Raw genomic sequence first — 27,444 nt, 5'->3', positions numbered from 1 at the left:
CGTCATCCGTGTTTACATCGGTCATCTCTCGCTGTCACGTGCCGCCTCTGTTAAAATCCGATTGGAGGTTAGACATGGAGCGATGGGACTGCGACAGGTTGAACTTTGAACCTAGCGGCGGCTGAGCTTTAACCGGGATGGCGTTAAACAAGAACCACTCGGAGGGTGGTGGAGTCATTGTGAATAACAGCGAAAGGTGAGGGCATTCGGCACGTTGCATTTTCTGCGCTCCCTTCTCGGGGGGTCTCATATCTTCCAGAGGGAAAGTGAGGGACTTCAACGAATAAATTGCCTGTCATGCTCTTCTGACTCATCCTCCCATTCCGCATAAACGTATTTTATTTTATTTTTGGTTAATAAATATCGCTGTCTGTACTGAGCGTGGCGGCTTGTGCGGCGTCTTTTTAGCAGCGCTATGCGATTAACGGTTTAGAGCGCTCGCTAGCATTTCTCTTTAGGTGTGTGTGTGCGCGCGCGCACACATTGTTTCGTGACCTGTTGGCGCACGTGCCACGCCTAATGCCGCCCTTCGCCTGTTATAAGTATGCGCGTGACTGCAGTGCAGCCCGCAGGTAGTCTGAGCTCTTGTAGGACGGATGCTGGTAGTGTTTGCAAGAAAATTGTGCTTGATCTGTTGGGGAAACCTACAAAAGTCTCTGTCTTTTTTTGCACGTGTTCTTTTCTATTTCTGTACTGGTTCCTTTCTTTTGATTAGTTATTGATTTGATTGAACAGTATATCAAATTGTATTAAATTCCAGAGGTCGCCCGTTCCTGTTAGGAAACTGATGAAAGCTATGGACCTTCCTCAAATACACAAGGGCCAGTATTAGTACACAGAGGGGGAAAAATCTGCAGCTTCCACTAGGTCTATAAACAAACTAGTACTACCTATTTCTTCTGCATTGCAGATATTATTCGTGCTGCACTGAGTATAGGGTCCAGTTCAGTTTGTGTTTAAAACTCCTAATATTGAGGAAGCTCCTTCACTGAAAAGGGTAGTTTGTATTGTTCCATACTCTCATTTTGAAATGTTGGCATCAATAAGGTCGTGGTTTCTGTTCAAATTAACGCCCTCATTGAAACCCGTTCTGTATTGCTATCCCATAGTATTGCAGATATGTGCACTTTCCTTAACCATTTAAATTCAGGCATCCACAAGTATTAAAATCCCCTTTTACAAAGCCACATGGCAAATGCTCCAACACCCAATCAGTTCTTATGGGCATTGGAGCATTTACCATGCTGGCAGAATTAATTATTCAGTGGGCCCTAGGCACCCAAGTACACTGGGCCCCCTTGACCTGCCCCTTCATGGCCCTGCTCCCCCCCTCCCTATTCCTCTTCTTTCAAGAGTATACCTCTTGGTTCAGCTCCAGAAGCCAAGTAGCACCTTCTCATTATTCAGTGCAACCAAATTCAGACTTCAAAAAGCCTTCCCTCTAATGCACAATCATAGCATCAGAGGAAAGGCTTCCGGGTCAGCTGCCGGCAGCATGTAGGAACCGATGCCCGTGGCCTTTTGAAGACTGCGTGTTTGGCTGCACTGAATAATGAAGAGAGTGGGAGAAGGCAATATTCGGACTCCTGGAGCCAGACCCAGAGGCAGGCACACTGATGTCATCGGAGCAGACAGCGTTCTGGACCCCCCTGAACTTTTCGAGCCCGAGGCATATGCCTACTTGGCCTATCCTTTAATCCTGTCCTGCATGCCGGCCTTTGCTATTTGGCTTTGTAAAAGGGGGGTCTAAATGATCATATTAACCAGTTAAGAACAAAAAAAAGTGGTATAGAAAACTTGGCAAGATCAAGAGGCCTGGTTGGTGCTGGTGTAATGGCATTGGGCACTATAGGCAAAACAGCCTTAGGCCTACTTCCCCCTCCCCTTCCCCCCCTCCCCCCCCCCCCCCCCCCCCCCCCCCCCCCCCCGTTCAATTAACTGTGTGTGTGTGTGTGTGTGCAAGTGAATAGGTCCCTTCAGGTAGTAAAAGTATGAAGAAACCCATGGTTTTACCTACCTGGACAACTGCAACAATCAAAAGTATGATAGCTGTTTGAGTTTGTGTGGCCAAAACTATCAAAATAGATTATTATGTTTTGACTACTGTTGCTCTTGGGTTCCCTAAGTGGCTGCCTAGTATTGCCTGATGGTTGTGTCAGCCCTGAGCCTATTTAGTAAACTGAACTAAATGTTAATATAGGAATTAGTGTATGTTGTTAGCACAGTGGATTGATGGCTAGCATAAGCTGATTCCCATGTTAACTGCAATAAATAGAAATAAAAAAAGAAATTAAGGTACTTTTTGTTTTTATTAGACTAAATCATTTTTTGATTAAGTATTACTTTGAAAGCCCAGTTTAAAAAAAGTATAATCTTATTTTTTTATGCACCGGATAAGGTCTGGCATCCTCAGGGTGCACTGATCATGGCAAGGCCCTGCCATTTTTCAAGATGGCACCAGAGATAGGTGTGAGTAGGCATTGCTCTTGCCTCGGAGATATAAACTTGGGAAGGTCAGGGGACAGGTGGAGGGGTCAGAAAGGTGGGAAGTACACTAGACACCAGGGGGAAAGGGGGGAGGAGGGGCCTCTAGACTAGCAAAGCAACTATTTGAAAGGTGTGTGGGAGGGGTGGCCCACTAGACTACCATGGAATGCTTTAAGGAGGGCTCAGACGTCATCAAGAAGGGGAGGGAGGAGGTCACTAGATCACAAGGTCGGGCTGATGTCAGCCACCTGAGGCAGGTTGGTCTAGTTCACACATGTCAAACACAAGGCCTGGGGGGGACGGGGACAAATCCGGCTCACCTGGCTGTTTTATGTGGCCCACGGTGACTGTAGTGCATCTAAGCACCTGACCATGCAGCCCCAGTCCCAGTGGCACTCCAAGCACCTGAATGCACTGCCACTCCCAGCGATGCTCCAAGCTCTTCACCACACTGCCTCAGTACCATTACAGAAAGATCCAGTCCCAGTGTAACAGCTAGGTTGGAGTAAGGCACGCCACACAAGTTCCTGACCGCGCCACAGGTGTCTGAGGGTGAGGAAGGATCTATACTTCTACTAAGATTAAGTATCTTAATAAAAAATTTGGCTCGCAACTTAGCCTGTGTTTTAGATTTTGGCTCCTTATATGATTGAATTTGACACCCCTGGTCTAGTTGGTGTAGAAAGGGGGATTGGCAGTAGACACTGGCTGCTCTCAATTAACTACCATAGACCATAGCATAATTTTTCCCATAGTAGTTGTGCAGGTGGTCCTTTTTTTTTTTTTTTGTATGCTTCAGGATAGCAAATGTACCACATGTGCATTCATTTCAATTCGATGTCAGTCAGGGTTTCTGTGCAAATTTACACCCACACTGAAACTTGTTCTGTATCGCTATCCCATACTAAAACTGTTAAATGCATCATAAAATATGGGAAGCTTTCTGCATCAGCCCCATGGCTAGCACACCATTTTATCCATGTTAATTGCCAAATGTGCCTATGTCCTAACAGTGAAACATGGAAGTGTTTTCAGTTACTGCAGAGTAATACTGATAATGTGCAATAAATGCAAAATCTTGTCATATGTTAGTAAATAGAGTGTATATCACCACTTAAACGTATTCCAATAATTCCACTATCTTGAAGGAAAAAAGAGAGAAACTCCCAAAATTAGAAAAACTTGCATTAAAGTGGAGAAATGACCTCAGTTTCTTCCGGTGAAAATTTCACCTGAAAGACCTCTATGCCAACCGTACACAACTTTAAAGCTGCATAGGAAAAAACATCCTAGGTCAAATGAAAACTCCATTTATTTAAAGATCATTTAAATACTTTCTCATTTATAGTCCATATACTTCAAATAGCAGCACTTATCTCAATAATAGCACTGTCCTCCAAGCATAGTTTGAATCCAAACAGTTCGTTTTCTTCTCCCTCTGCCGATATTCTTTCCAAGCAGGGGAGGAATATCTTTCTCAGACTCCCGACAGACTCAGACGCCCTGTTTCGCTTAGGTTCGCTGCGTCAGGGGAGGTCTATTGTATCTTCGAGCAACCGCTTCACTGATTCATTTTTAAGCAATTGCTCGAAGATACAATAGACCTCCCCTGACGCAGCGAACCTAAGCGAAACAGGGCCTGTCGGGAGTCTGAGAAAGATATTCCTCCCCTGCTTGGAAAGAATATCGGCAGAGGGAGAAGAAAACGAACTGTTTGGATTCAAACTATGCTTGGAGGACAATGCTATTATTGAGATAAGTGCTGCTATTTGAAGTATATGGACTATAAATGAGAAAGTATTTAAATGATCTTTAAATAAGTGGAGTTTTCATTTGACCTAGGATGTTTTTTCCTATGCAGCTTTAAAGTTGTGTACGGCTGGCATAGAGGTCTTTCAGGTGAAATTTTCACCGGAAGAAACTGAGGTCATTTCTCCACTTTAATGCAAGTTTTTCTAATTTTGGGAGATTCTCTCTTTTTTCCTTCAAGATTGTGGAATTATTGGAATACGTTTAAGTGGTGATATATATTATATTCCTATTGCTAGTAGTTTATGGTTTAGTAAATAGGGTGTTACATTTTTAGTTTAGAATTTACTAGATATCTATAATCATGATGACAGGGTTTGTTTCTTTAATTCCTATGACTGGAAACTATTCTATATATCATAACATGGCAAGCTTTAAAGTCCATATAGAAAAATCTTCTTCTGTAAAATTATAAGAACAAACTTTCATTCCCTTAGCGGGACTTCGGCAGTGTCACCCTAAATTGTTCAGTATTTCATCACCACCTGGGATTTACACATTAGATTGTCACTGACACCTCTAAAACGTTAACATTTTCTCTTTAAATTTCAATCCACTCATTTCATAATTTTCAAATCAATACTTTTAGTGAATCCAACTTATATTTAATAAATCCAAGTTGGTCAGGGTCTACTCCGCTGCCAAGAATCATGTTTCGCTTAGTTGCTGTCTCAAGGTCTGTCCCCTATTCACCATGCTGTTGCCATCTTCAGAGATTTATTTATTCCCAACTTACTATACTGCCTTGACTGTCAAGCAGATCAAGGCGGTTTACAAAACTAAAATTTAATCAAGAAATTGCAATGCAATACAATATAATAATAATTGTTGAATAAACAGAAATTTGCATGTTTGACAAAAATGAACTGTAGACTATTCAGTCATTTAAAAAATATATATTGAATTTGTAACTATTTCTCTCTCTCCAAAGTGAACAGAAACAATAATAAAGCCTGGCATCCTGTATAACTTATAACTTGTTTTTCCTTAGGTATGTTTAATCTATTTGACTTTTTTATTCTTAACTTTTTATTTAGTGGAAAACCTTTTAAAGTGCACTTTTTGAAATTAATAATAGTGGATTTCATGTAAAATCAGTTTAGAATCCCACAAACTGTGCCATCCTAATCTTGCAAAAAAGTTTGTGCCTCCTTTGTGTTACATGTCTTTTATTAGATGGTGGTATGGATTCCATTTGGACTAATCCTGTTTGATGTTTTTAGAGCAGTTTATGTCCCCTTTCATGTGGTATGTGCAGCATATGCAGTCAGTGTTTTGGATTGTGTATTTTCCTTTCATCTGTTGCTCTCTTTTTTTGCAAGTTACTGTTTGGAGCAAATGCTAGATAAGATATTTTTGTTTCTTCAAGCCTTCTCCTGACATATGACCATGTTGAGATCACATTCAGTGATATGGAAGTCACACAAGATGCTTTTAGAGGAACCAAGAAAGGAAGCATTTTTCTTACACCTTACAGAGTAAGTGGAAATGACACAACCTTGTAGCTTTTTATTTATTCTTTAATAGGCATGAGGGCTTGTTTTCAAAGCACTTAGACAAAGTACCATAGAAGCCTATGGTACTTTGTATACAAGTGCTTTGAAAATGAGCCCCTTAATCATCCTGCTGTATCAATTGTAACATTTTTCCTTATTGTCCATCACAGCGGTCAGATGAATGTGTTATACCCATCCCTATAGAGGGCAATATGTAGCCAACCTGTTCTCAGCTTTTCCTTGTCTGCAATAGATGGTAGACTGGCATCACTAGTTAAAAGTTGGATTGATGCTGGGGTTTACTCCTAAACCCAGTTAGAGATCTGGATACCCAATTGAGTTTAGGTGATGCCCTGGCCCTTTGGCTCTGCCACTGAACTCCTGGGGCAATTAACCAAGAGGAGTCAAGGCTCCTTTCCTCTCCTGGGCTCTTCAGTTCTGAAGAAATGTTTCCTCGTTCCTTTCTTTCCTCCCAACTCTCATATGGAGTGCAATTGTACAAAGGGCATCCAAGTCTGTATGTCAGATATGGACATCCAAGTGTTGATTATATAGCCTGTTTAGAATACATGAAAATGAGTGTCCAAGTTCTGGCTGTGTCCAACATCATCCATTTTACAAACTGAAATGTTTAAACTATAAATGGGGTAAAACAAGGGTCATAGATGTCTGTGGCATCCATAAATGTTTGAGATCTTATTTTTTTCAAAAGGCTTTTTATATGCTTTGAAGAACCTGATTATTTATTTAAGTTTTAATATGTAAGATTGTATATTTTGAGAAAATTGGAGTATGATGTGTTTCGTATTTTAATGTTACATTATGTTTGTTTACCTATATTTGTGTGAGGGGGAGGGTTTTTGGATATGCGGGATATAAGGGCTCCTTTTACTAAGGTGCGCTAGCGTTTTTAGTGCATATAGGATATTACCGCGCGCTATGTGGCTAGAACCAATGCCAGCTCAATGCTGGCATTAAGGTCTAGCGCGCACGGCAATTCAGCGCGTTAATGCCCTAACAGCTTAGTAAAAGGAGCCCTAAATGTTTTAAATAAATAAATATAAAATGACCACATAAACATCGATGTGAAGGGATAGGAATAACTTGTGGTTGCAGATTCAAGTCCCACTACTGCTTTTGGTAACTTGTTTCTCTCTCTCTCTTGTGAGTCCTCCAGAGACATGAAAATATCTACTGTAACTTCCTTTTCTCCATTCAGTGGAGAAATTCTCAGTCAAAGCACTTTTCTAACCTGTATGTGCCAAGTACCAGGTGTAAATATGGACATCCATCTTTTTGAACATGGACACCCCTTCCCCTTCTGCAATCAGAGCTGGATGTCCATCTTTTAGCCCCTTCCTAATCCCTCCCAAAACATGCTTGGACCATGTTCTTTTACCAGTAGTTTTGTGTGTGTGTGTGTGGGGGGGGGGGGGTAAGTTGTTTTGTTTTTTTTTATTTTAAATTTAATTTATTCATAAGAACAAGAGTATTGTTTTATAGAGTCTTCATATAGATGTCTAAAATTAGATATAGATGTCAAAATGCCAGTTTTTAGTCATATAAAACAGGAAAAGAGCTTCTAAAATAAGCACTTTAGCCTCACGGGGGGGAAAAAAAGTAAGAGGGGTAACCAAAAGGGCACAACGAGCTTGGGAGCAGGCCGTGTATTTAGAGCTCTGTGGGAAGTAGAGCTGTGCAGGACTATTCTGCTAGTTTGGAAAAGAAAGGAAGAACCTGAAGCAGCATGCTGTAAGTTCTTCGGGGAGATGTGGTTTGCTGGTATGTGGACCAAATTTGAACAGCAATGCAGTGGCAGTGATATTAAAGAGGGAATAAGCACATACACTTGTGATGACGACACCATATGAATGAGTGAAATATAGTTTGACTGCATCAGCTTTTGATTAGTTTTAGACCTGAGGACTAGGTAGTGGGTGGGAGAGGGAAGATGATATACAGTGGTCTAGTAAGGGGTGGGGGTTCCGCCCCAGATGCCATCTTGGCACTCTCGCTCCTCCCCCACCACACGTTTCACTTTCCCCCACCGTACTTCTAGTTCTTCACCAGCAACAACCAGTTGCTTGCGCCAGTGTCGGCACTCCCTCTGATGTCACTTCCAGGTCCTGTGCCTAGGAAGTGATGTCAGAGGGAGAGCTGACGCAGGCAGCAAGTTAGTGATGCTGCTCGCACCGGGGAACTTAAGAGGTACAAAATAAGGGAAGGGTACACATCCTCGCTATACCACTGGTGGTAAATTGCTGTTTTTAGCACTGCTTAGGAATCAGGTTCATGAAGCTGGAGATTTTGACTCCTAGGCTGTTTTTTAGAGTTCCAGGAAAGGGCTAGAATGGTGGTCATTTGTTGGGATCAGTTTCTCTGGAAACTCTAGTTTCTTTGATTGATTGCTCTTGCATTTGTTTTTGTGGTCGGAGCTTTGTAGGTGGCCCCAGAATCAGGAGGGTTTTTGTGGTTGGAGCTTTGTAGGTGACCCCAGAATCAGGAGGTACATGAGGGATGCAAGGCCCTCAGAAGAACTGCAGAGAGGAATTTGATGTGCATGGGGCATATTGGCTGGCCTGTTTAGAGGAGCAAAGAAAGATGGCGTCACATAGAACTAGAAGTTGATCTCTTCAAGGGTAGGAAGTGCCGAAGTAGCTGAGCATTCAGTTAACCTGAAGTCAAGCAGCTTCATTTGTAATAGTTCATATGGTGCCTCCTTCAAATTTGTAGGGCTGGTATGGCTAGTGTTGTTCTTCTTTTTCTAAATATTAAAGGTTGCACATTTTTGTCAGACAAAAAGACCTCCTTAAAGTCTGGCATACTTAAGAGCATATTTTTCATGATCCCAATCCATATATAATTTTTTCATGTGATTTCCATTTATCTGGACAAGTCTGGTGGATAAGGAAGGAAAAATTTCATTTTGCCTGCTAATTCTTTCCTTGCGTCCTGTCAGCTAGTCCAAAGTCACACTCTGATTAGTTTTGCTTAGTCTGGTATTTTGCAGTTTGATGTAGGGGTCTGAAACTCCCCCCATTGCAGGGAGGTCCACATTTTGCTTTGCTACAGATTAAAATTGAAGAGATGCTGGTTGTGCAGTGTCTTTTTTGCAGGGTTTAAGCATTTGCTCTCTCTCCATTTGCTGATAGAGAATAGCAAAATCAGTATTCATCTAGACTGGTCTGGTAGGACTTGAAAGAAAATTAGTAGGTAAGATCAAATTTTTCCTTATGTTATCATATCGCCACTTAATGTCTTACTCAGCCAAAGCACCAAGAAAAGTCTATATATTAATCATCTTGAATTCATTTATTTTGCATATAGGCGAGTGTTATGATAGGGTTGCCTATAGAGGTGTAAAGAAATGAAAAAAAATTATGGAGAGGGAATAAATGGGCTGGAAAAAGTTAGAATATTGATGTACTGTATATGTGTGAAACTGTTCTTTTAAATATTGATACTCACTGTTTATTAAAAATCAGTAATATATTTTCAGAATCAGAAATATTATAGTAAATCAATAAATATTAAGAGATATGTTTTAGTAGGGATTTTATTTATTCCATTATAGTATATGGGAACAATGGTTAGATTACTCCTTCTACCATTGCTGCTACCTGGAACCTGCACTCTGTCTTTCTATTCCACTTTCCTTTATTCTTTCCATCTTTCTTTTACTAGCTTCCATTTCTCATCCCTTTACTGGTGTATCTTTCATATGTTTCAGCTCTTTCACTTATCCCACTGCTCCATTATGCCTCTCCTACATTTCACTGCTTTTGTGGCTCATCCCCTCTAGCACCTTCTTTCCTGTGCTTTTTCCCTTTCTTACTTGCCTTCACCAATTCTGGGGGCTTTCTTGTCTTCTGCCACTTAAGTGAGCAGCAAAACCCCATCCTTCAGCTGCCAACCATTGTAGGAGGCAAGCTTTTTCAAATTCACTGGCCAGACTTAGTGGCTGCTGATCTCTTCGTGCATAGGGAGCTTGGTGTAGTTTTCCAGTTTAGTTTGGTCTTGAGCTTCAACTTTGATTTTATGAAAACAAACACATTAACACATGTTGTATAGCTTACAATCGGGGTAGCTGGGGTCACCTTTTCCTACTTTGCTTGATTGTGGAGCCTGAGCCTTTTGGCTCCTAGTAGCTCGGGGCTGTTCACAAAAAGCCTAGGTAGAGCATAGGCAGCAGAATTGATTTAGCAAGAAGCATACTTAAATTGCGTTCAGAACATTTTTCAAGGGCATTAGAATCGGTAGCCAGGAAGTACTTGCCTAAAAGTTTTGAAAACAGTTGCAGTTCTAGAACAAATGTGGCAGTGGAAGGGAAAAGGCTCCAATCAGGGCTTGAATAGTGACAGTAGAGCAGCTTACTTAGTCAGGTTTGTGTAGGGTTACCAGACATCCGTGAAAACCTGGACATGTCCTCTTTTTAGAGGATTGCCCAGGTGCCCAGATGGACTTTCCAAAATCCAGCAGTTTGTCCGGGTTTTGGAAAGTCCTGACAAGCTCCAGCCGCATCTGGAGGGCTTCTGAGCATGCGCGAATGACGCCTCTCACATCTGCACATGCTTCAGGCTCTCCAGATGCAGCCAGAGCTCTTCAGGGAAGAAGAGAGAAGGCTTTGTGGGGGCAGGGCTGAAGGCGGAACTGGGCATGGCTGGGGCAGAACGCTCGATCCTCCTCTGTACAATCATATCGACGTTATCTTAAGTCATCTCAATGTTCTCTTAGATGTTCACCTCAAAGCTCATCTCGACTTTGGCAATCTCCAAGACCTGACATCTAGGATTATGGTTCAGATTTGTCTCATTGCTCTTTGATTATCCAGACTTAAATCTGCAGAAGAGTCGTTTTTTTGTTTTTTTGCAGAACTTTTTTATTTTTATTCATTTTTTAATTCTTACAAGTGAATTAAACATAATACAAACAATTTTCACATATCACTTGTATTTACAAACAAATAGTCTTGTAAGATAAAATAAATACCCCCCTTTTTATCAATATTCCTAATTCCATATGATATACATTTCCCACTCCACCCCCACATATCTGCTACCCATGCAGAAGAGTCTTATGGCATACCTTCAGATCCATCTCCTCTACCTCCTCATAGAAGGTCCCCATCAGAAAGCCTGTCCTTCACTAAATTTATCAGTCAGATGGGGCAAGCACTTCCCATAAATATGGAATCAGAAACAGAACCTTGAGCAGAGGTTTTACAGACTGCAATTGCAATACCAGTCCTTAGTAGTGGAGTCTGCATTTAAAAAAAAAAAAGGCAAATAGTTCTAGAACTTATGCAAGCACTCTACCAGGAAAAGAAGGCAGGCCTCTCGATAAGTTTGAGCGCAGAGTGTTCCAGGGTTCTATGCTAGCTAGCAGAATACTGAACTACAATTTTTGAAATTCTACATGAAATCTCTCATCCAGAAAATGTCTATTTATGAGCAATACATATCGTTGGAGCATCTAAACTCATACCAAAATCTCTCAAATGACCTAGAAACGAGAAAATACATGGTGCATCCCACTTTTGATGTAGTCTCTCATATATCAGCAGTGTCTATTGCTATGGGTAGGCAAGCATGGCTTAGAATCTCTGACCTCGATGCCAGCATTCAAGATCACCTTTCTAATATTCCCTGCATAGGAGATGATTTATTTGGAAACTGTATAGAGGAGGCAACACACAAAAAATGAATTCAAGCAGTTTTTAAGTTCACATCTATGTATCTGGTTTAAACGGTGCTTTCTGAAAAGGGTGGAATTTTATATGTAGCAAACCACTAGCACCATAATGATTTACAGTAAAATTCAAGTACATGATACTTCATATCCCATTATTATTTTGCAGTTATGGGGAAGCCACTGCTTGCCCTGGGATTGGTAGTATGGAATACTATTTGGGTTTCTGCCAGGTACTTGTGACTTGGATTGGCTACAGTTTGAAAGAGGAGACTAGACTAGATGGACCATTGGTCTGGCACAGTATGGCTATTGTGGAGGAGTAGCTTAGTGCAGTGGTTCCCAACCCTGTCCTGCAGGACCACCAGGCCAATCAGGTTTTCAGGCTAACCCTAATGATTGGGGGAGATACCTGGCAATGGAGGGTCTCGATATGGATAGTTCTGTTGTCAGCTGAGGGATTGGCTCCGGCCCGGATGGGATCTGTGGGGGTTTGTCTTATTGGGGTTCTTATTGGGGTTCTGTGACATTTTGTCCACTTCTTTTCTGATTTTTCTTCTTTTCCTCACATTGGGGTGCCATTGTGCCTATTGGTGGTGTTCTTGGGTTTTTGGGGGGAGCAGGGTGCTGTCACTAGGGGGGTGGGGGGGGGGGGGGGGGGGGGTGACATCAGGAGTTTTGTTGTTATGCAGATTGCCTGCCTGTATTGTTGTTGGATCTTCCTGATGTTTTGCTGTGCTGTTTTTTTCTTGTCATAAATAAACAATTGCAAAAAAAAAAAAAAGAAAGATTTGCATATAACAGAAGTGACAGGCATGTAATCTGCTCCATGCATATTCATTAGGGCTAGCATGAAACCCGATTGGCCTGGTGGTCCTCCAGGACAGGGTTGGGAACCACTAGCTTAGTGGTTAGTGCAATGGCCTGTGGAACTGGGTTCAATTCCCACTGCAGCTTTTTGTGACTCTGGGCAAGTCACTTAACATTCTATTGCCCTGGGTACAAACTAAGTACTTGTATATAATATGTAACCTGTTGTTAGAGTTGTAGGATTGGTAAAAAGATGGAACATAATTTTAGAATTTAGAAAGTGTATATATAAGCTTGCCAATTTGATCTCTTAATGGAATCTTTTTCATTCCAATCACCTGCAGATTATTTTTGTGTCCAAAGGAAAGGATGCCATGCAGTCTTTTATGATGCCCTTTTATCTAATGAAAGACTGTGAGATTAAACAACCTGTCTTTGGTGCAAACTACATCAAGGGTGCTGTGAAGGCAGAACCGGGTGGTATGTATACATCAATACTGCAAAAGGAACCGTGAGCAGCTGTAACACAAATGCATCCACTTTTTTTGTTCTAGCAGTCTATTTGTATGATGTGAAAATTAATACAATGTGAATTATTCAAGAATAGGTATGTTAAATGCATCTCTTCTATATTATGCCTAAATTCAAGTATGTGCTGTACACAGCAGTGACAAAAATCAAATATAGTAGTTCTAATTACATTTTCAAAACTCTGTTTTGAGTTTAATGGAAGGTAAATGTGAATTGAGATCGTGTTAGCTAGATGTCCTGTTAGGCTTTTGTGGCTGGCATCATGACTGTTGCACTTGTCCAGGTTTCTTGTTAGCTAGATTGCTGCGTATTAAATAATTAGCATGCAATTTTAGTGCTTCAGCCCTTAACCACCTACAGAATAGATGGTGGTAAGAGTTCACATGCTAATGGGAAAATTAGTGGTAGGGTGGTCCATAAGAGTATGGTAAAAATTCAACATGCCTCCACAAGTCTGAATATGTTCTACTTCATGTAGATAAGATTTGGTTGAAATCTGAAGTACTTTGGGATAAATTTAGAGGTTGCTCATGGTCCTGCAATATCCTCATAATGCGGCTGGCTAGGCTATTTATAACAATGTGGTAATGTGGTTAAAAATTGTTACTTAATAGTGATTGGATACTAAATAGCTATTCTTTGAAGCTGTTATTGACAACAGTAGTCTTATTGTTACAGTCCATTCTCGTTATTCGCAGTAATATGGTTCCCGATAAAACTATGCCTGTGGGAAAATAGAGATTAGGTTCCAGCAGTACATTTTGCACTTCAAATTGAATAATGGATCCTATAGAAAAATAAGATTAGGTTCCTGCATGAGGACAGCATTTGACCAAAACCATAGTAGAACAATAAGAATATTGCAAACATAATTTATGATGGGATGCACCAGGGTGGGGACCTAAGGCCCTGATTGGAGGGGCCTTAGGCACCTGGGCCAACCGGAATAATTCATTGGAAGTAAGACCTGCCAGCCGGAGGGAATAAGCATCCCTCTGGCTGGCCAATTCAATAAGGTACTTGGGGAGGGGGGAGGGAGTGTTCCCGGCAGGAAGGACTGGGCATCTCTCCTGTCCGGGGGATAGGTAGGGGGTTGGGGGTTATTGATGTCTTGGGGGTGGAGGGGTTTGGTTTCTTGTGGAGTGCGGGGTTCCGGCAGGAGAGACTGGGCATCCCTCCTGCCGGGGGATGTGTTGGGGTGGGGGGTTTTGATGTCTCGTGGGAGGTTCCAGCAGGAGGGATAGGACATTCCTCCTGCCGGGGAATGTCTTGGGTGGTGGCGGCAGGAGAAAATGGGCATTCCTGCCGCAGACATTCATAGGTAGGCAGGCGACTTCGGGGGGGGGGGGGGGGTCCGGCAGGAGGAACTGGGCATCCCTCCTGCCGGTAGTCTTTGCGGAGTGAGGGGTAGGGGGTCCGTGCTGTTAAACTGATGCCGTGATCAGAGCAGCAACCTGATTCTCTAACTAGCATCTGTGACATGTACGCCGGTTAGAGAATCATGGTGTTAGGCGGTTTTAGGCGTCTGTCCGCAATTCTATATATGATGCCTATGTGCGATTCACAAAAGTTGCTTAGGCAGCTTCTGAGACCGGGCATTCTATACAGAATCCAGCCCAATATGTGTGCCAAAGATTAGTGTGAATAGTATTTAAATGTAGTCAAAGGGGTGTTTTAATGATGTCATTTCCTGTTCCCTTCTCAGTGCTCAGAACAGTGCACAAAAAGCCACCCTTACTGGTGGAATCCAGCCTGGAGTTGTGGGGTTTTTGAAAAGAGGATTTCTCCATGATTTTCTCCTTTACAATCTGCTAGTTTTGATTGAATTTGGAAGTGGAAGGAAGCTCTGCTAGCCTCCTAAATGCTGGGAGTGAGAAACATGCGAGTCTGAGCAAAGCCAAAAATGAAAGTACACATTGGTACCTATTTTCTGCGCATAAATATATGCATAACTATGAATAACAATTTTGAAAGATTTATTTTTAAAGGCACAGAGGAATGGTGCCAATGTAAGCTTCACTTCTGGGTTTGCTTGGGCATGCACACAAAAGCATGGAATAATTTCTATAAAGAGTAAACAGCAGAATTATGATATCCCATCATTGTAGTATTAATAACTTTTAGACTTCTCTAAGATATCACGTTATATGTAACAGGCACTTACAGGGCAATTCTATAACTGAGCACATAAGTTGTACCTTTACTTGGCACCTATGTACACAAATGCACACTGCCTTATAGAATTTATGTAGTGCAAGTGATCTACATGCTATTCTATTAAGTGGCACATAAATGCTGTAACGTGTAATTACAAGGAGGCAGAGTATGGGTAGGTTATGCAATATGCATTGCTTGGCAACACAAACTTAAACAATGCTATGGCTTATGTGCATTGCATGGTGTACCTAAGTGTGCCAATATATATCAGCCATTGACTTTCTTATCCTTTTTTTTTTTTATAATTCTTTATTCATTTTCATATGTTACAAGTGTATCAAATAAACTCGTATAAAACTTAAAGATACACACTTGATAAACTCACATATAACATTAAATTTAACATTTCGTTAGAAAATTAGTATTCTATAATGTTAAAATATTATGCAAGAAATCTAAATTTATATCATTCTTATTGAATACTAGTGTTTAAGCCCGTTAGATTAACGGGTGCTAGATGTCTCCTGCTTTTGAACTTGGGCAGAGGCAGAGCCGGGGCGGGAGGGAGTGACGGTGGGAGAGCAATTTCAAAGCCTCGGCAGCGGCGGCTCCTTGACCAATCCGCGCTTACAACGCCCCCACACTCGCGGTCTGGCTGGTTCCCCCACCAAAGCCCTTCGCAGCGGCAGCCCCTCCCACATCCTTCCCCGCGTCCCAAGCCTCTCCGAAGGCCGGCTCCCACGAAAATGGTACCCCTCTATCCAAAGCCGCCGCAGCAGCCTCCCTCAAAACACATTTCAAATCTGACATATTGTAATCACAAAACAGAAAATAAAATTATTTTTTGTACCTTTTGTTGTCTGGTCATTATTCATACCATGTAGGGGTCCCAGGCTATGGTTGGCTTTTGATAACTCGCTTGCCAGGGCCCCTTCTTTCTTCTTCCCTCCCTCCATCCCGGCAGCTGAAGACAGGCACCTCCCCCCAGTGGTCTGAGACAGGAGGCAGCAGTTAGGAGAGGGTCTGAGGGCAAAGAGGGGCTCAACAGCACCCAACCACCTTTCCTTCCCTCACTCCATCAGGTGCAGTGCAGCTCCAGCAATGTTAAAAGGAGCCGCGTCGAAATCGGAGGCCTGCCACTGCCGTAGCACGTTCCCCTCTGCCTTGGTCCCGCCCTTTCTCTGACATATGGGACCGCGGCAGAGGGAACGTGTTACGGTGGCGGCAGGGCTCCAATTTCAAAGCAGCTGCTTTTAACATAGGCGGAGCTGAACTGACCTGATGGAGGAAGGGAAGGAACGGTGGGGCAAATTTCGGCAACGACAGGAATTGTTTGGCGGGCCAAGCACCGTGAAACTTTGTTTCTTTAGGCAGCCCCGGTTGTTTATTTGGATCTGGCCGCCAGCCGTGAGAGCCGGGTGAGGAAGGCCGCCGCAGCCTCGCGGCTAGGTAGGGGGACAACAATGGCGCTTATGCTCAAGCCCCCGCCGCAGCTCCTCTCTTGATCCTGGTGCGGTTCGAGAGAGGAGTCGTGGCGGCAGCTTGAACATAAGCGCGATTGTTGTCCCCCTACCTAGCTGTGAGGCTGCGGCTGGGTTTCCATGGCAACCCGATCGCGGATCTCAGTGTAGGGCCGGGTCTGGCGGCGCCGTGTAGGGCAGAGGCGGGACCTCAGCACTGCACCGCGCCGGCCCCCAGGAGTTCGAGGCCGGCTGCGGACATGCCTGGCGTGGCATGGTGCAGGAGGAACAGTGATCGGTGGCGCAAGGTGGAGAGCAGGTGATGACAGTGATTGGTGGGGCGAGGTGGAGAGTAGGAGATGACGTAAAATGCGCGCATGCGCACTTGTGTTTTCGCGACGGATCAGGGAACACGTTTTTTTAGTGCGCATGTGCTGTCTAGCATTTTATTATATTAGATAATAATCCCCCATCCCTCCCTCCCTCCCAATTCAATAATACATACATAAAATCATTTTTATTGTGAATTCATTCAAATATTGATATATTATGTAATACTCAGAAATAAAATCCCACCCCTTTCCCCTCTAATCAAATGTCTTATCATGGGAAAAGTTAATCATTTATTACAAAAATCTGTTAACGGTCCCCAGACTTTCTGAAATTTACTCACATAACCTTTTTGCGTTGCAATGGTGAGTTCCATTTTGTATATATGACATACAGAATTCCACCAAAAATTGTAATTTAACCTGTCATATTTTTTCCAATTGTATGTTATTTGTTGTATTGCTATTCCAGTTAAAATAAACAATAGTTTGTTGTTACTTAACAAAATTTGACTTCTTGCTCTCATAGTTGTTCCAAATAAAATAGTATCATATGTCAAGGCTACCGGGTTTTCTAACATCCTATTAATTATTTTGGAGGACTTTCCTATCCTCAAGTTCTGCATGGCAATGCGGCTTTATGCTAGTATTCTGTTGCAGCTTAACTGTGCTGCTTTGCTGTTTTACAGAAATGGCGTTCAAGCTTATAGAAGTGCTGTTGTGTTGCAAGCTTATAGAAGTGCCCCCTTATTTTCTGGTTCATCAGCCTAATTCAAGTCAGGTTGTGCAATCTTTAAATGCATAGGTTATTTAAAATAATACAGTGACATTTAAAAATACACAACACCTAAGCCATTAAAAAATTCAGTGATTTGCAACAAATTACAATCAATATGTTACATAAACAGTCTCAATAATATTTTATCAAAATGACACCTCATAAAATATAAAAGGCTCCTTTTACAAAGGCGGTTTAACGTGTGTAATACCATGAGCTAAATCACCCGCTGTGCTAGCCACTACTGCCTCCTCTTGAGCAGGTAGTAGTTTTGATGAAAAGTCGCACGCATTAACCCCGCTAGCGTGCCTTCGTAAAAGGAGCCCAAAGTGTGCTCAAACAGCCAAATCTTCACAGCCTGGAAAAATTCATATAGTTGGATAGAATAAGATATCATCCAGAAGTGTGTTCCAACAGTGATGAGGTATACATCTAAAAATTTGGTCATAGCCAGCCTTATTGGGGGTGGGGGGTTTCGATGTCTCTGGGGAAGGGGGATTGATGTCTCGTGGGAGGTTCCGGGTCATCTCCAAATATTGAACATCACAAGTTCCCAGCCATGTAAGCTGGAGCCATCCCAAGCAACATTTTTACAAGAAAAACATAAAGACCTTATACAAAGCACATGCATATATTAGCAACCAGTTGTTGTATATCATTTGTTCCCATCAGTTATCAAATTGGCAACAATATTCCGCACTGTCTGAAGTTGTGCAATGCAAAACATTGTGATAATCCAATTGTGATCTAATTGTGGCTTGTGCAATTTTGCTTTAGCTTTAATGATGCATTTTTAACTGACTTTGTAGGACTGTATATTACCTTAAAGTAAACTAAAATGAAATGATATTTAGAACTTAATTTATCCTTAATTGGTTGATCCTTCTCTCACAGGTGGGTGGGAATCATCTGCAATTTTTAAAATAACTTTCACGGCAGGAGGAGCTATTGAGTTTGGACAGCGTATGATGCAAGTAGCATCACAAGGTAGGCTAGTGTTTTAACCTTGAACATTCCAAACTTCCTAGTGGCAAAGTGACTCTTGGCTATATGTTTATTTTCCTTCTCCCATTAGCCAACTTGAGAACTGATAAAAACATTTTCAAGTTGACAAAAGTGTTTCTTATTGCCTTCTGTCGGGATAAAGTGGAGGGAGGATCAGAAGAGTTAATCTGATCTCATATGCTTGCCTTATTCCATCTTTTGTTTTGTAGCCTCCAGAGGTGAAATTCCTGATGGTGCTTATGGTTATCCCTATGTGCCAAATGGAGCCTATGCCTTTCCTCCTCCTCCTGCTGGACAACCATATCCATTTCTCCCTACTGGTAGGCTTAGGGTGGCTATGATATATATATATTATTTTTTTTTGTCTGATAATAGATATTTAACTTAATGCTTGGCCTTTGTTTCTTGGGCCAGCTTAGAGCAGAAACCCAGCACTTGCAGGATTTAAAGAGTGGTATGGTTGATGTTGCTGAATACTGCCAATTAACAAGCAAAGACTCTACCTGTTAAAGGGTTTTCAAATGAAGCTTTGCTGCTCTTTCTTTGGACAGTGAATTGCAGCAATAAAGCTTTCAGGAATCTATGTTAATAATAATGGAGAAATATATTTTGTCAGTTCATAGGATTTCTTCCTTATTCATTTGAATTTAGCTCACACCTTTTCAGCAATAATTCAAAGCAATTTATATCCAAGTATAATAGGTATTCCCTGAGTCTCAAAGGGTTTGATACAGGCAACTTGCATTACAGCCATGCACTGATGGCTGAGCACATACCACAAACGGAAGTGAGAATGCATATTACTGCTGCATTAAAACTCTGCACTGTCGGAAAAAAAAACCAAACAACCCAGTGCCTGCCACCTCAAAAATATGCAGCTTATTGGTAAAATGTCCCCTTCCTTTCAGTGCATGAGCAGAGATTGGCTCATACAATAAAGGAATGAGGGCAATAAAAAAAATGTTGTTGGATCTCCCTATCCACCCCAAAAAGACAGATGGGAACAGTGCCCACTCGGTCATGTTTCCAGCGCTGCTGTCATTCAAAATGACATCTCACCTCCTACGGAATTGGTCTACTAAGTAAGCGCTAATGGGGCAGTTCTATAACTTGGTGCCTCATTAGTGACTCAATTGCTGTTGGCTGATTTTCAAACAGTGATTGATTCACTATCAAGTTTGCATGCAAATGATTTGCACGCAAACTCACCAACTCAGTCATTCAGGGAGAAGCAGCCTCCTGTCACTGCTGTCAGGGCTTCTGCTGGGGTTTTTTTTTCATTACGCAAAATATCTGCCCAATAAAAAATAAAATGAAAATAAGCCCCCCAAACAAAGTGCCCCCTCCCTCCCCGAACAAAAAAAATGGCAGGAAGGATGCTCCCCTCACACACGCGAATATGGCAGGAGGGATGCCCACTACCTCCCGCCGTTGACCCCCCCCCCCCCCCCGTACCTTTTAAGTCGGGAGCAGAGGTGTGCTCAGTCCCTCCTGCTCCTCCACCGGCTGCTGGCAGCAATGCGGGCATTAGACCCTTCCCCGATGCATCATGTGATGCACAGGGAGGGGCCTAAGGCCCCGATTGGCTCAGGCTCCTCCCTTGGGAGGTGCCTGAGCCAATCAGGGACTTCCTTAGGGAGGAGCCTGAGGAAATCCCTGATTGCCCACTCCCTCCTGCCATATTTAAAAGTTTGAAGGGGGGAGGGAGTGGGCATCCCTCCTGCCATGATGTTCGGGAAGGTTTCAGGGCAGAGGTGTCGCTCTTTTCGGATCGGCAAACCCAATCAGGATATCTTCTTCTGCTTTGTGAATCGATCGCTTCCTTCTTTTGCATGGCATTGTCCCTCATTAGCATGCTCAAAGCAGAGATTGGGTAAGTGCTCGGAGAAGCACATCGGACAGCAATTTTGTGAATCGGGTCGGGGAACACGAACGATCGCAAAACCAGTCAAACCGGTTTTGCAACGATTGTTACAGGATCGGTAAGTTTAGCGAATTTGGGCCTAAGTACCTTGATGCTATATACTGAGTGCCAGTTCTATAAAATCATGTTGATGCAAGATTCCATTCTACAATATTAGTGCAAGTTGCACTGACATGCTTAAATGAAGGCAATGCTACTTAAGCCAGGTCTTTGGCTGGCATAAGTTGACTCATTATGCCCATGCTCCACCCACATGTATGCTTCCTCACACTAATGCACCATCTTATAGAATAGCACGTAGTGCATGTCGCTATTTGGTGGAATTACATATGGAAGTCACAGGTTATAGACTTGCCTTTTATGTTTGTACTTGAAGGAATTGGAAACTTAAATGACTTAGCTAAAGTAATAATCAGTGGGATTTGAACCCTGGCTTCTTAGGTTCTCAGTCACCTGCTCTAACCACTAGTCTTGGATTTAATTGTGCCATGGGTTTAATTGTGCTTTGGAGACTCCTAGCCAATATTATTACATTATATTAGTGACTTTTATTCTGCCATTACCTTGCGGTTCAAGGCGGATTACACAAGAAGTTATCTGGACATTTCCAGGAGAGTTACAAAGTAGAGTGGGTTACTTTGGGGGGCATGGGACTTCTTTTACATTGTACAAAGTTGCCTAGTGTGTTTAGCAGAACTGATTTTGAATTAGAATCTGATATGTTTCTTTCTTCAGAATTTTACCCAGGTCCGCCTATGGCTAATGATGCTGTGGGTTACATGCATCCACCACCACCTCCCTATCCTGGGCCCATGGAACCTCCTCCAGTTGGGGTCCCAGACCTGCCTTCCACACCTGCAGGTCAGCTTCCATCTCTGGCATTACTGAAGGGCTTGTTTGCCTTGTCAAAAATGTTTAAAGGATCAGCCAGTTAGAGAGTTTGATAATATATAGATGATGTGGAAAAGCAGGGTCGGGGAATGTGCTGGCATAGTATTTTCCAAGATAAGTATCACTAACAGCGTTGAAAGGAAAGCACCAGTTACCAGCTATTAACTTGTGAAATATGATGCTTGCAGTTTGATTGTAGCCAAAGATACTGAAACCTTTGTTTTAGTAAAACAAAAAATGGAGGTGGTTTAGGAAGGACGTCTGTCACCTCTGATTCCAAAGCTCTGCCATAGCAGAAAGCAGTATGTGAGATTTCATTAAACTTGACATGTACATAGAAGCCATATATCCTTTGTGGTAGCCAGGAGGGGACTGGATCACACTGCCTGAATTCCCCTGCTGTTTTGTGCCACCTCCACAAGACTCATTATTGCATAGTTTTTGTATCTGATATAAAGTAGAGTGGTCATGGTTCTCTGTTCCTGCGTCACTGAATGTAATCTATATGGGTTTTTTGTGTTTTTTTTATACATAGCTGAAGCAAAGGCTGCTGAAGCTGCTGCCAGTGCTTATTACAGTCCAGCTAACCCTCATAATGTCTACATGCCTACAGTAAGTTTACTATGCTGTATGTTTATTTTTTTCTGTGCTACAGTATATTCTGCATCTTTTTTGTTTGCTTTTTATTTTATTGTTTGTTGACAGGAGATAGTTACATGTAAGATGAATCTCTCTAGTTTACAAGTTCTTAGGATGGCAGAGGAGAGTGAATGTATGGCGTCTCTATACTGACCCTCTACCACCTACCTATTTATTTATGAACTGGGTGCCATTCCTTTGATTTTATTAAAGAGTTTAGTATATACAAAAGGAAGCACAGAGTACTATAACCTTCCAAACTTAACTAAACATGATCAGGCTCATATTCAGACCGCAGCACTAGAAACTCAATGCCAGCACTATATCCCACCACCGGCATTGAATATTCGGTCTATTTTTTGGCAAGCCTGGACATAGCCAGCTATGCCCATATTCAGTAGCTAGCTGGATATGTCTCAAGGCCAACTATATACCACTCTTTTAGGTGTTTGTCTTTGGCTGCTGAACTTTGCCAGCGAGCTGCTGAATACTGGCGGTGACTGGCCCAGCTGGAAACCGGGATATTCAGTGTGAGAAAGCCATCTGTTCCCAATTGAATATCACAGGATAATTGGCTAGGAGCTGTTCCAAACCAGCTAAATAGCGTTGTATATTGGCCTTAGTGTGCTCTCATTCGCAGAGTGAAAAATAACAAAGATAATATTTAGAGGTAAAAGGTGATGGATTTGATATACTGCCTTTCTGTGGTTACAGTCAAAGGGGTTTACATATATTATATGCAGGTACTTTATTCCTAGTGGGCTCACAATCTGAATTTTGTACCTGGGCAATGGCTATTGCTATGCTGTTGGATGCTGCTAATGCATAGGCATAAATCTAGTTTTGTTTTCTGCTTTTTAGAGCCAGCCGCCGCCCCCACCTCCTTACTTCCCACCAGAAGACAAGAAAACACAATAAACTGAGGAAGTGCCCCCCCCCCGTGGTATGGCTTGTTCTCCCTGGGATGACTACAGAATGATCTACAGCTGGCTTTCATTTCCTGGGTTATCTGAGCATTCTTTTTTGGATATTCTGCTGTTTCCATAACGTGTTGGAGCGGACACACCTCTTCATGTCATGTTATAAGATTCTAGAATACCATTATAATCTCCCTTTCTTACTCATCATAGAATGGACACTTAATGGTTTGAATTGACTGACTCCTTGTCATAGAGCTTTCTTCTATTCCACAGAAGACAGTTTGTGGCCATTTTCCCTGTCCTGGAAGAACTTGTAGTAGAGGTTTACATTCTCTTGCAGTGAAGTAGTTTCTGTAGTAACACTGTCCTTCAAGGAGTGAAACATAGCATAAAGAGGTAAATTTTGGGAGTAAGTTTAGAAGGCATTTGCTATGGGTAAGATAAGTATTTCATGCAGGAAATGGGAATAGGTACTTCAGAAGATGGAGTCTTTAACAGTCTATGCATAGGTGTTCTGGGGGAGGGGGGTGTAGTTTTGATTGAGTTAAAAAAATCAGAACAGAGTTGCCATGTGCATGCTTGCTTTAAGCATGTGTTTTATAAAGTGCACACACACATTATACCTGTTTTGAGCAGTTGTAAATTTGTGTGCTATTTGGGACACTTCTGGAAGCCTATTTTATAAAAGTGCATAGATACCTGTGTTGCTTTTATAAAACGTGCACATTTTACGTGTTTTAGGTGTCATTTTATACTGCATAGCGCTTTGTAACTCAATTATAGCATGCATTGTGACTGGTTTGTGAACTACATTCTGACCAAAGAACAGGAAATCAGCGGTGTAAACCATGGATAGGCAGGGGCCCACCCAGTAATGACGCATATAGTTGGTGCTGCTGGCAAGGATGCCAGAGCCCCTGTGTCATCTGAACAGCAGAGAAGTCAGCGGTGTGTGTCCGGCCACTGATGCTGGCACTCGCTGAGCATGCGTGAGGAGTGCCGACATCTGCTGCTCCCTTCTCCACTGCTCAGATGGCACAGAGACTCAGGCAGAGGACATCTTCAGCTGGCAGGACTTGGGCATCTTTGCCAGCCAAAGTATTAAATTTTAACACAGCAAAGAAATGGTTGTGGGAGGAGGGCAGATCAGCAGTTTTTTCTGCAGCAGGGTAGCCGGAAGTTCATTTGTCCCAGATATTTTCTCTGTAGACACTTGTAAAGAACTGATGGGCCATTGCAAGTGCAGCTGTGGCCACAAGAGGGTGTTGTATTCTGTCCCATCCATGTGCTTTGTAATGCTAAAGACTGCAGGACCAGAGGTACTCTTATGGCCATAGAACCAGAGGTTCTCACAGGACTGTAGAAAGGGAAAAATGCCTGAACATTTAAGAGAATGAAAAGAAAAAGGAAAGGCTGGGGGGAAAGTCTAGAAATGCTCAGGTGGGAGGAAAAAAGAGAATCCTTTGGGCTGTGGGATAAGCATGAGGAGAGTGGCATCATTGTTCCACATATACGGTATGCAGAGGTCAATATGCATTTATTTTGATCTCGGATTTGAATTATTTTCTGTTAATTTTAAGTACTAGAAATGTCTTTGCTGCTAAGCATTGTGACGGAACACTGCATCATATGATGCATCCTCTTTTCTAGGTGATAGAGATTGATGGTCTTGTGGTGCTCACCAGCACCAAACTGAAACATGATCTCATTAGTATATCTTCAGAAATGGAGAAGTGCTGAGCTGCCCATCAAGTCTTACATATAGTTTCTTGAAAAAAGTTATAGATACTACTGTTATAATTTTGGGCACAATTAAACACAAACACTAGGTAAAATAAGATAATCTAGCTAGTAAAAAGAGCATTAATTTTCAGGATTATTTTTATTTTGGTTTTGATGCCTGAGCAAAGGTTAGTACTTAATTTTTCAGAGCTCTTCCTAGTTGATTTAAAGCTAATACATTTTCACACTCCTTTAACATTAAAACAAAGAGGAGGAGGATGGTGGAATCTGACAAAGTGGACTCTTGTCCTCAAATGTTTTTGATACATTAGTGGATACACATTTGTTCTAGACTCCAGACTGCTGTGTTAAGATACAGAAATAGGGTTTCCTTATTCATGCAGGAATGACTGATCCCATCCAGGGGATGTGGAAGCATAAACTGTATAAATGTGTTATTCCAAAATGTGTAAAATGTGACACAACATGATAAGATAACAAAAATGGAAGTCTGGGATTAAAAGCAAAAATGTAGGTCAGCTTCTAAAGGTTTGTGGGCGACTGTAAAGTCCCTGCATAATTTTTCACATGAATTCTCTAAGGGAAAATATGGACATGTGTGCTCGATTTGCATATTTAGGAAAACAGTACCCAGAGAGATTTGCATCTTATTTTCTTGCAGGTATTTTTTAATAATACCTCCACTTGGTGCTGGTAAAAAGTGTTTAAAATTGCCATCTTCAGAGTCTTAAAAGCTAACAAGTGCTGCTGGTTTAAGCACTGAAACATGCACTGAAGATCATCTATACCATTGCTCTTTTGGTGAATGTATACCCTCAATTACCCCTTACTTTCTTAGATAACCTGAGTAGCCATTAGCTAACTGGCAGTTTGGCATGCAAGGTCACAGCTTTTAATCCCTTTATGAATCAGCAACAAAATATTTCCTCTAGCCCTCAGCCCACCATTCCAGCCAGCCAGGCTGATACCTAGTTAGCGCAGGTCTTCTTATCAGCCCACAACCCTAAAGTCCAACCTTTTGGGTGACACACCTTCATACCTTTGGCCACCTATCAGCTGCATTGTGGCCCTGGAACTTGCTCTAACTATCTCAGGAACCTATCCCATCCCCCCTTCTCCCCACACCCAGTCTAGGGGGAAGCAGTCGCCCTCCTCTAGGTCCTCCTACCAAATCTGCACCATTGTTACTTCAAGTTTAGTATCTACATAGAACATAGAAAGTGACAGCAGATAAGGGCCAAGGCCCATCAAGTCTGCCCACACCAATGACCCTCCCCTACCTCCCACCATTTCGATCCTATCTATTCAATCCTGTCATGTTAAACATGTCGTGCCCAATATCTGATAAATGTATCCCATCCATATGGTATACCCTCCATTGTAAATTTAGAAGTGAGTGGGTGTTGAATCGCTTCACCTCACACAAAATCACTGATCTGCTTTTAGCCTTTCACCATGCACACACAATGCACCTATCTGCTTCCCAAATCAGGTGCAGTATTATGTCGGGATTACACAGTTGTAACCGTCAGTAAACGCTATTGCTGGGTGTGGACAAGACCACATAAGATTAATCTTATAGATTTTTGGCAATCTGGAAGCTCCCATTTCACTTGTCGCCACCTCTGAAAAGGTTTCCAGACCTTTAGAAATGAGTCTGTTCGATTACACTATAGTGCAGTCAGTTTTATCACCAGATAGATGTATTGTAGTTTAGCAATAACATGTGCTTCTGATGGTAAGATAGGTTGCTTCCAAGCTGATGCCAGTGCCAACCTGCCAACTGTTATTAGATGTGCTAGCGGGTATTTCTCCTTCTGAAGCCCTGTTGGTCCCGTATTCAACAGACTCCATTTCAGCTTTTTATAATTTTATAAATCCCAAATCCCCAGAATCTCTGTAGCTGATTTAAAGACCTGATCCCAAAAAGTCCCTTCTCCCCCACATTGATGCCAGCAGAGACCACTCCTGAGCCATACATTTTATTTATTTTTTTTTTAATACGTTCTGGTGTGTAATATCACATTTACAAAATCTTGTATCCATTTTCCACCAGAGATCTAGAGATGGAAACTTTCAGCAAGGAGGTAAATATTTTACCCCAGCTTTTGAAGTCATAATGTTGACCTATAGCTTGTTCCCATGTTCCTATATATTTAATAGAAGGCCCCCCCCCCCCAATGTAAGTAACGCTGTATATATTGTGAATACATCTTTATGGGCCACACAGTACACTTGGTAAATTTAATGAGAAAAAATATTGTGATATGAAGTAAGCATGTAAATTATTGCTATGTTTTTAAAAATGTGGCAGTAATCTGCATCTTATTGCAAAATTGTCTCCCTTCCTCTTGGTGTGTGGATAGTGATTGGCTCAAGCACAAACAGGTGGGATGACATTTAAAAGAGCGAGAGAAATAGAATGCTTGTGGCATGCTTTTACCAGGCCCCTCCCGCTGAAATTTTTTTTTTTTAATCCCTGGTGTCTAGTGGCACTTGTACACCCCCTCCCTTTTTCCTGAGTTAAAAAAAAATGGCAGCACTCGCACGACCAAGTAGAGGTAAAATTCTTTTTTTTTTTTTTTTTTTTTTTTAAAGAAGAATACTGTTCCAGTATGGGTTTTTATTGTCAGTAACATAAAACCATTCAGCAACTCAAAGCTGCATACATTTCAGTACTCAGGGTACCTTCCTCAGAAGTCTTGAAATTTATTATATTTGACCCGATCAGTATTATGTGGCATACAGTGTTGCCATTTTCAAAGTGTGTCCATTCC

The 27,444-nt window shown here is 42.0% G+C and overlaps 1 protein-coding gene across 2 annotated transcripts; it reads left to right on the top strand.

Annotated features, from left to right (window-relative positions):
• The first annotated feature begins 3 nt into the window (after positions 1 to 3).
• Positions 4 to 27,236, top strand: WBP2 (WW domain binding protein 2). Of its 2 annotated transcripts, XM_033960987.1 has the most exons (9): positions 91 to 196; positions 5,228 to 5,287; positions 5,666 to 5,774; positions 12,635 to 12,770; positions 18,440 to 18,532; positions 18,760 to 18,870; positions 21,210 to 21,335; positions 21,901 to 21,977; positions 22,866 to 27,236. In XM_033960987.1, exons 3-9 carry the CDS (start codon positions 5,709 to 5,711, stop codon positions 22,920 to 22,922), a joined length of 666 nt encoding a protein of 221 aa, XP_033816878.1. In that variant the 5' UTR covers positions 91 to 196; positions 5,228 to 5,287; positions 5,666 to 5,708; the 3' UTR covers positions 22,923 to 27,236. The 2 variants fall into 2 exon arrangements, with proteins under 2 accessions (XP_033816877.1, XP_033816878.1); XM_033960986.1 differs by lacking the exon at positions 5,228 to 5,287 and having other exon boundaries at positions 4 to 196.
• The last annotated feature ends 208 nt before the right edge of the window (positions 27,237 to 27,444 follow it).

The sequence above is a fragment of the Geotrypetes seraphini genome, chromosome 10 (assembly GCF_902459505.1).
Source record: "Geotrypetes seraphini chromosome 10, aGeoSer1.1, whole genome shotgun sequence".
Lineage (NCBI taxonomy): Eukaryota > Metazoa > Chordata > Amphibia > Gymnophiona > Dermophiidae > Geotrypetes > Geotrypetes seraphini.
Note: the sequence above shows the minus strand (reverse complement) of the source record. Positions and strands in the feature narration are given on the sequence as shown.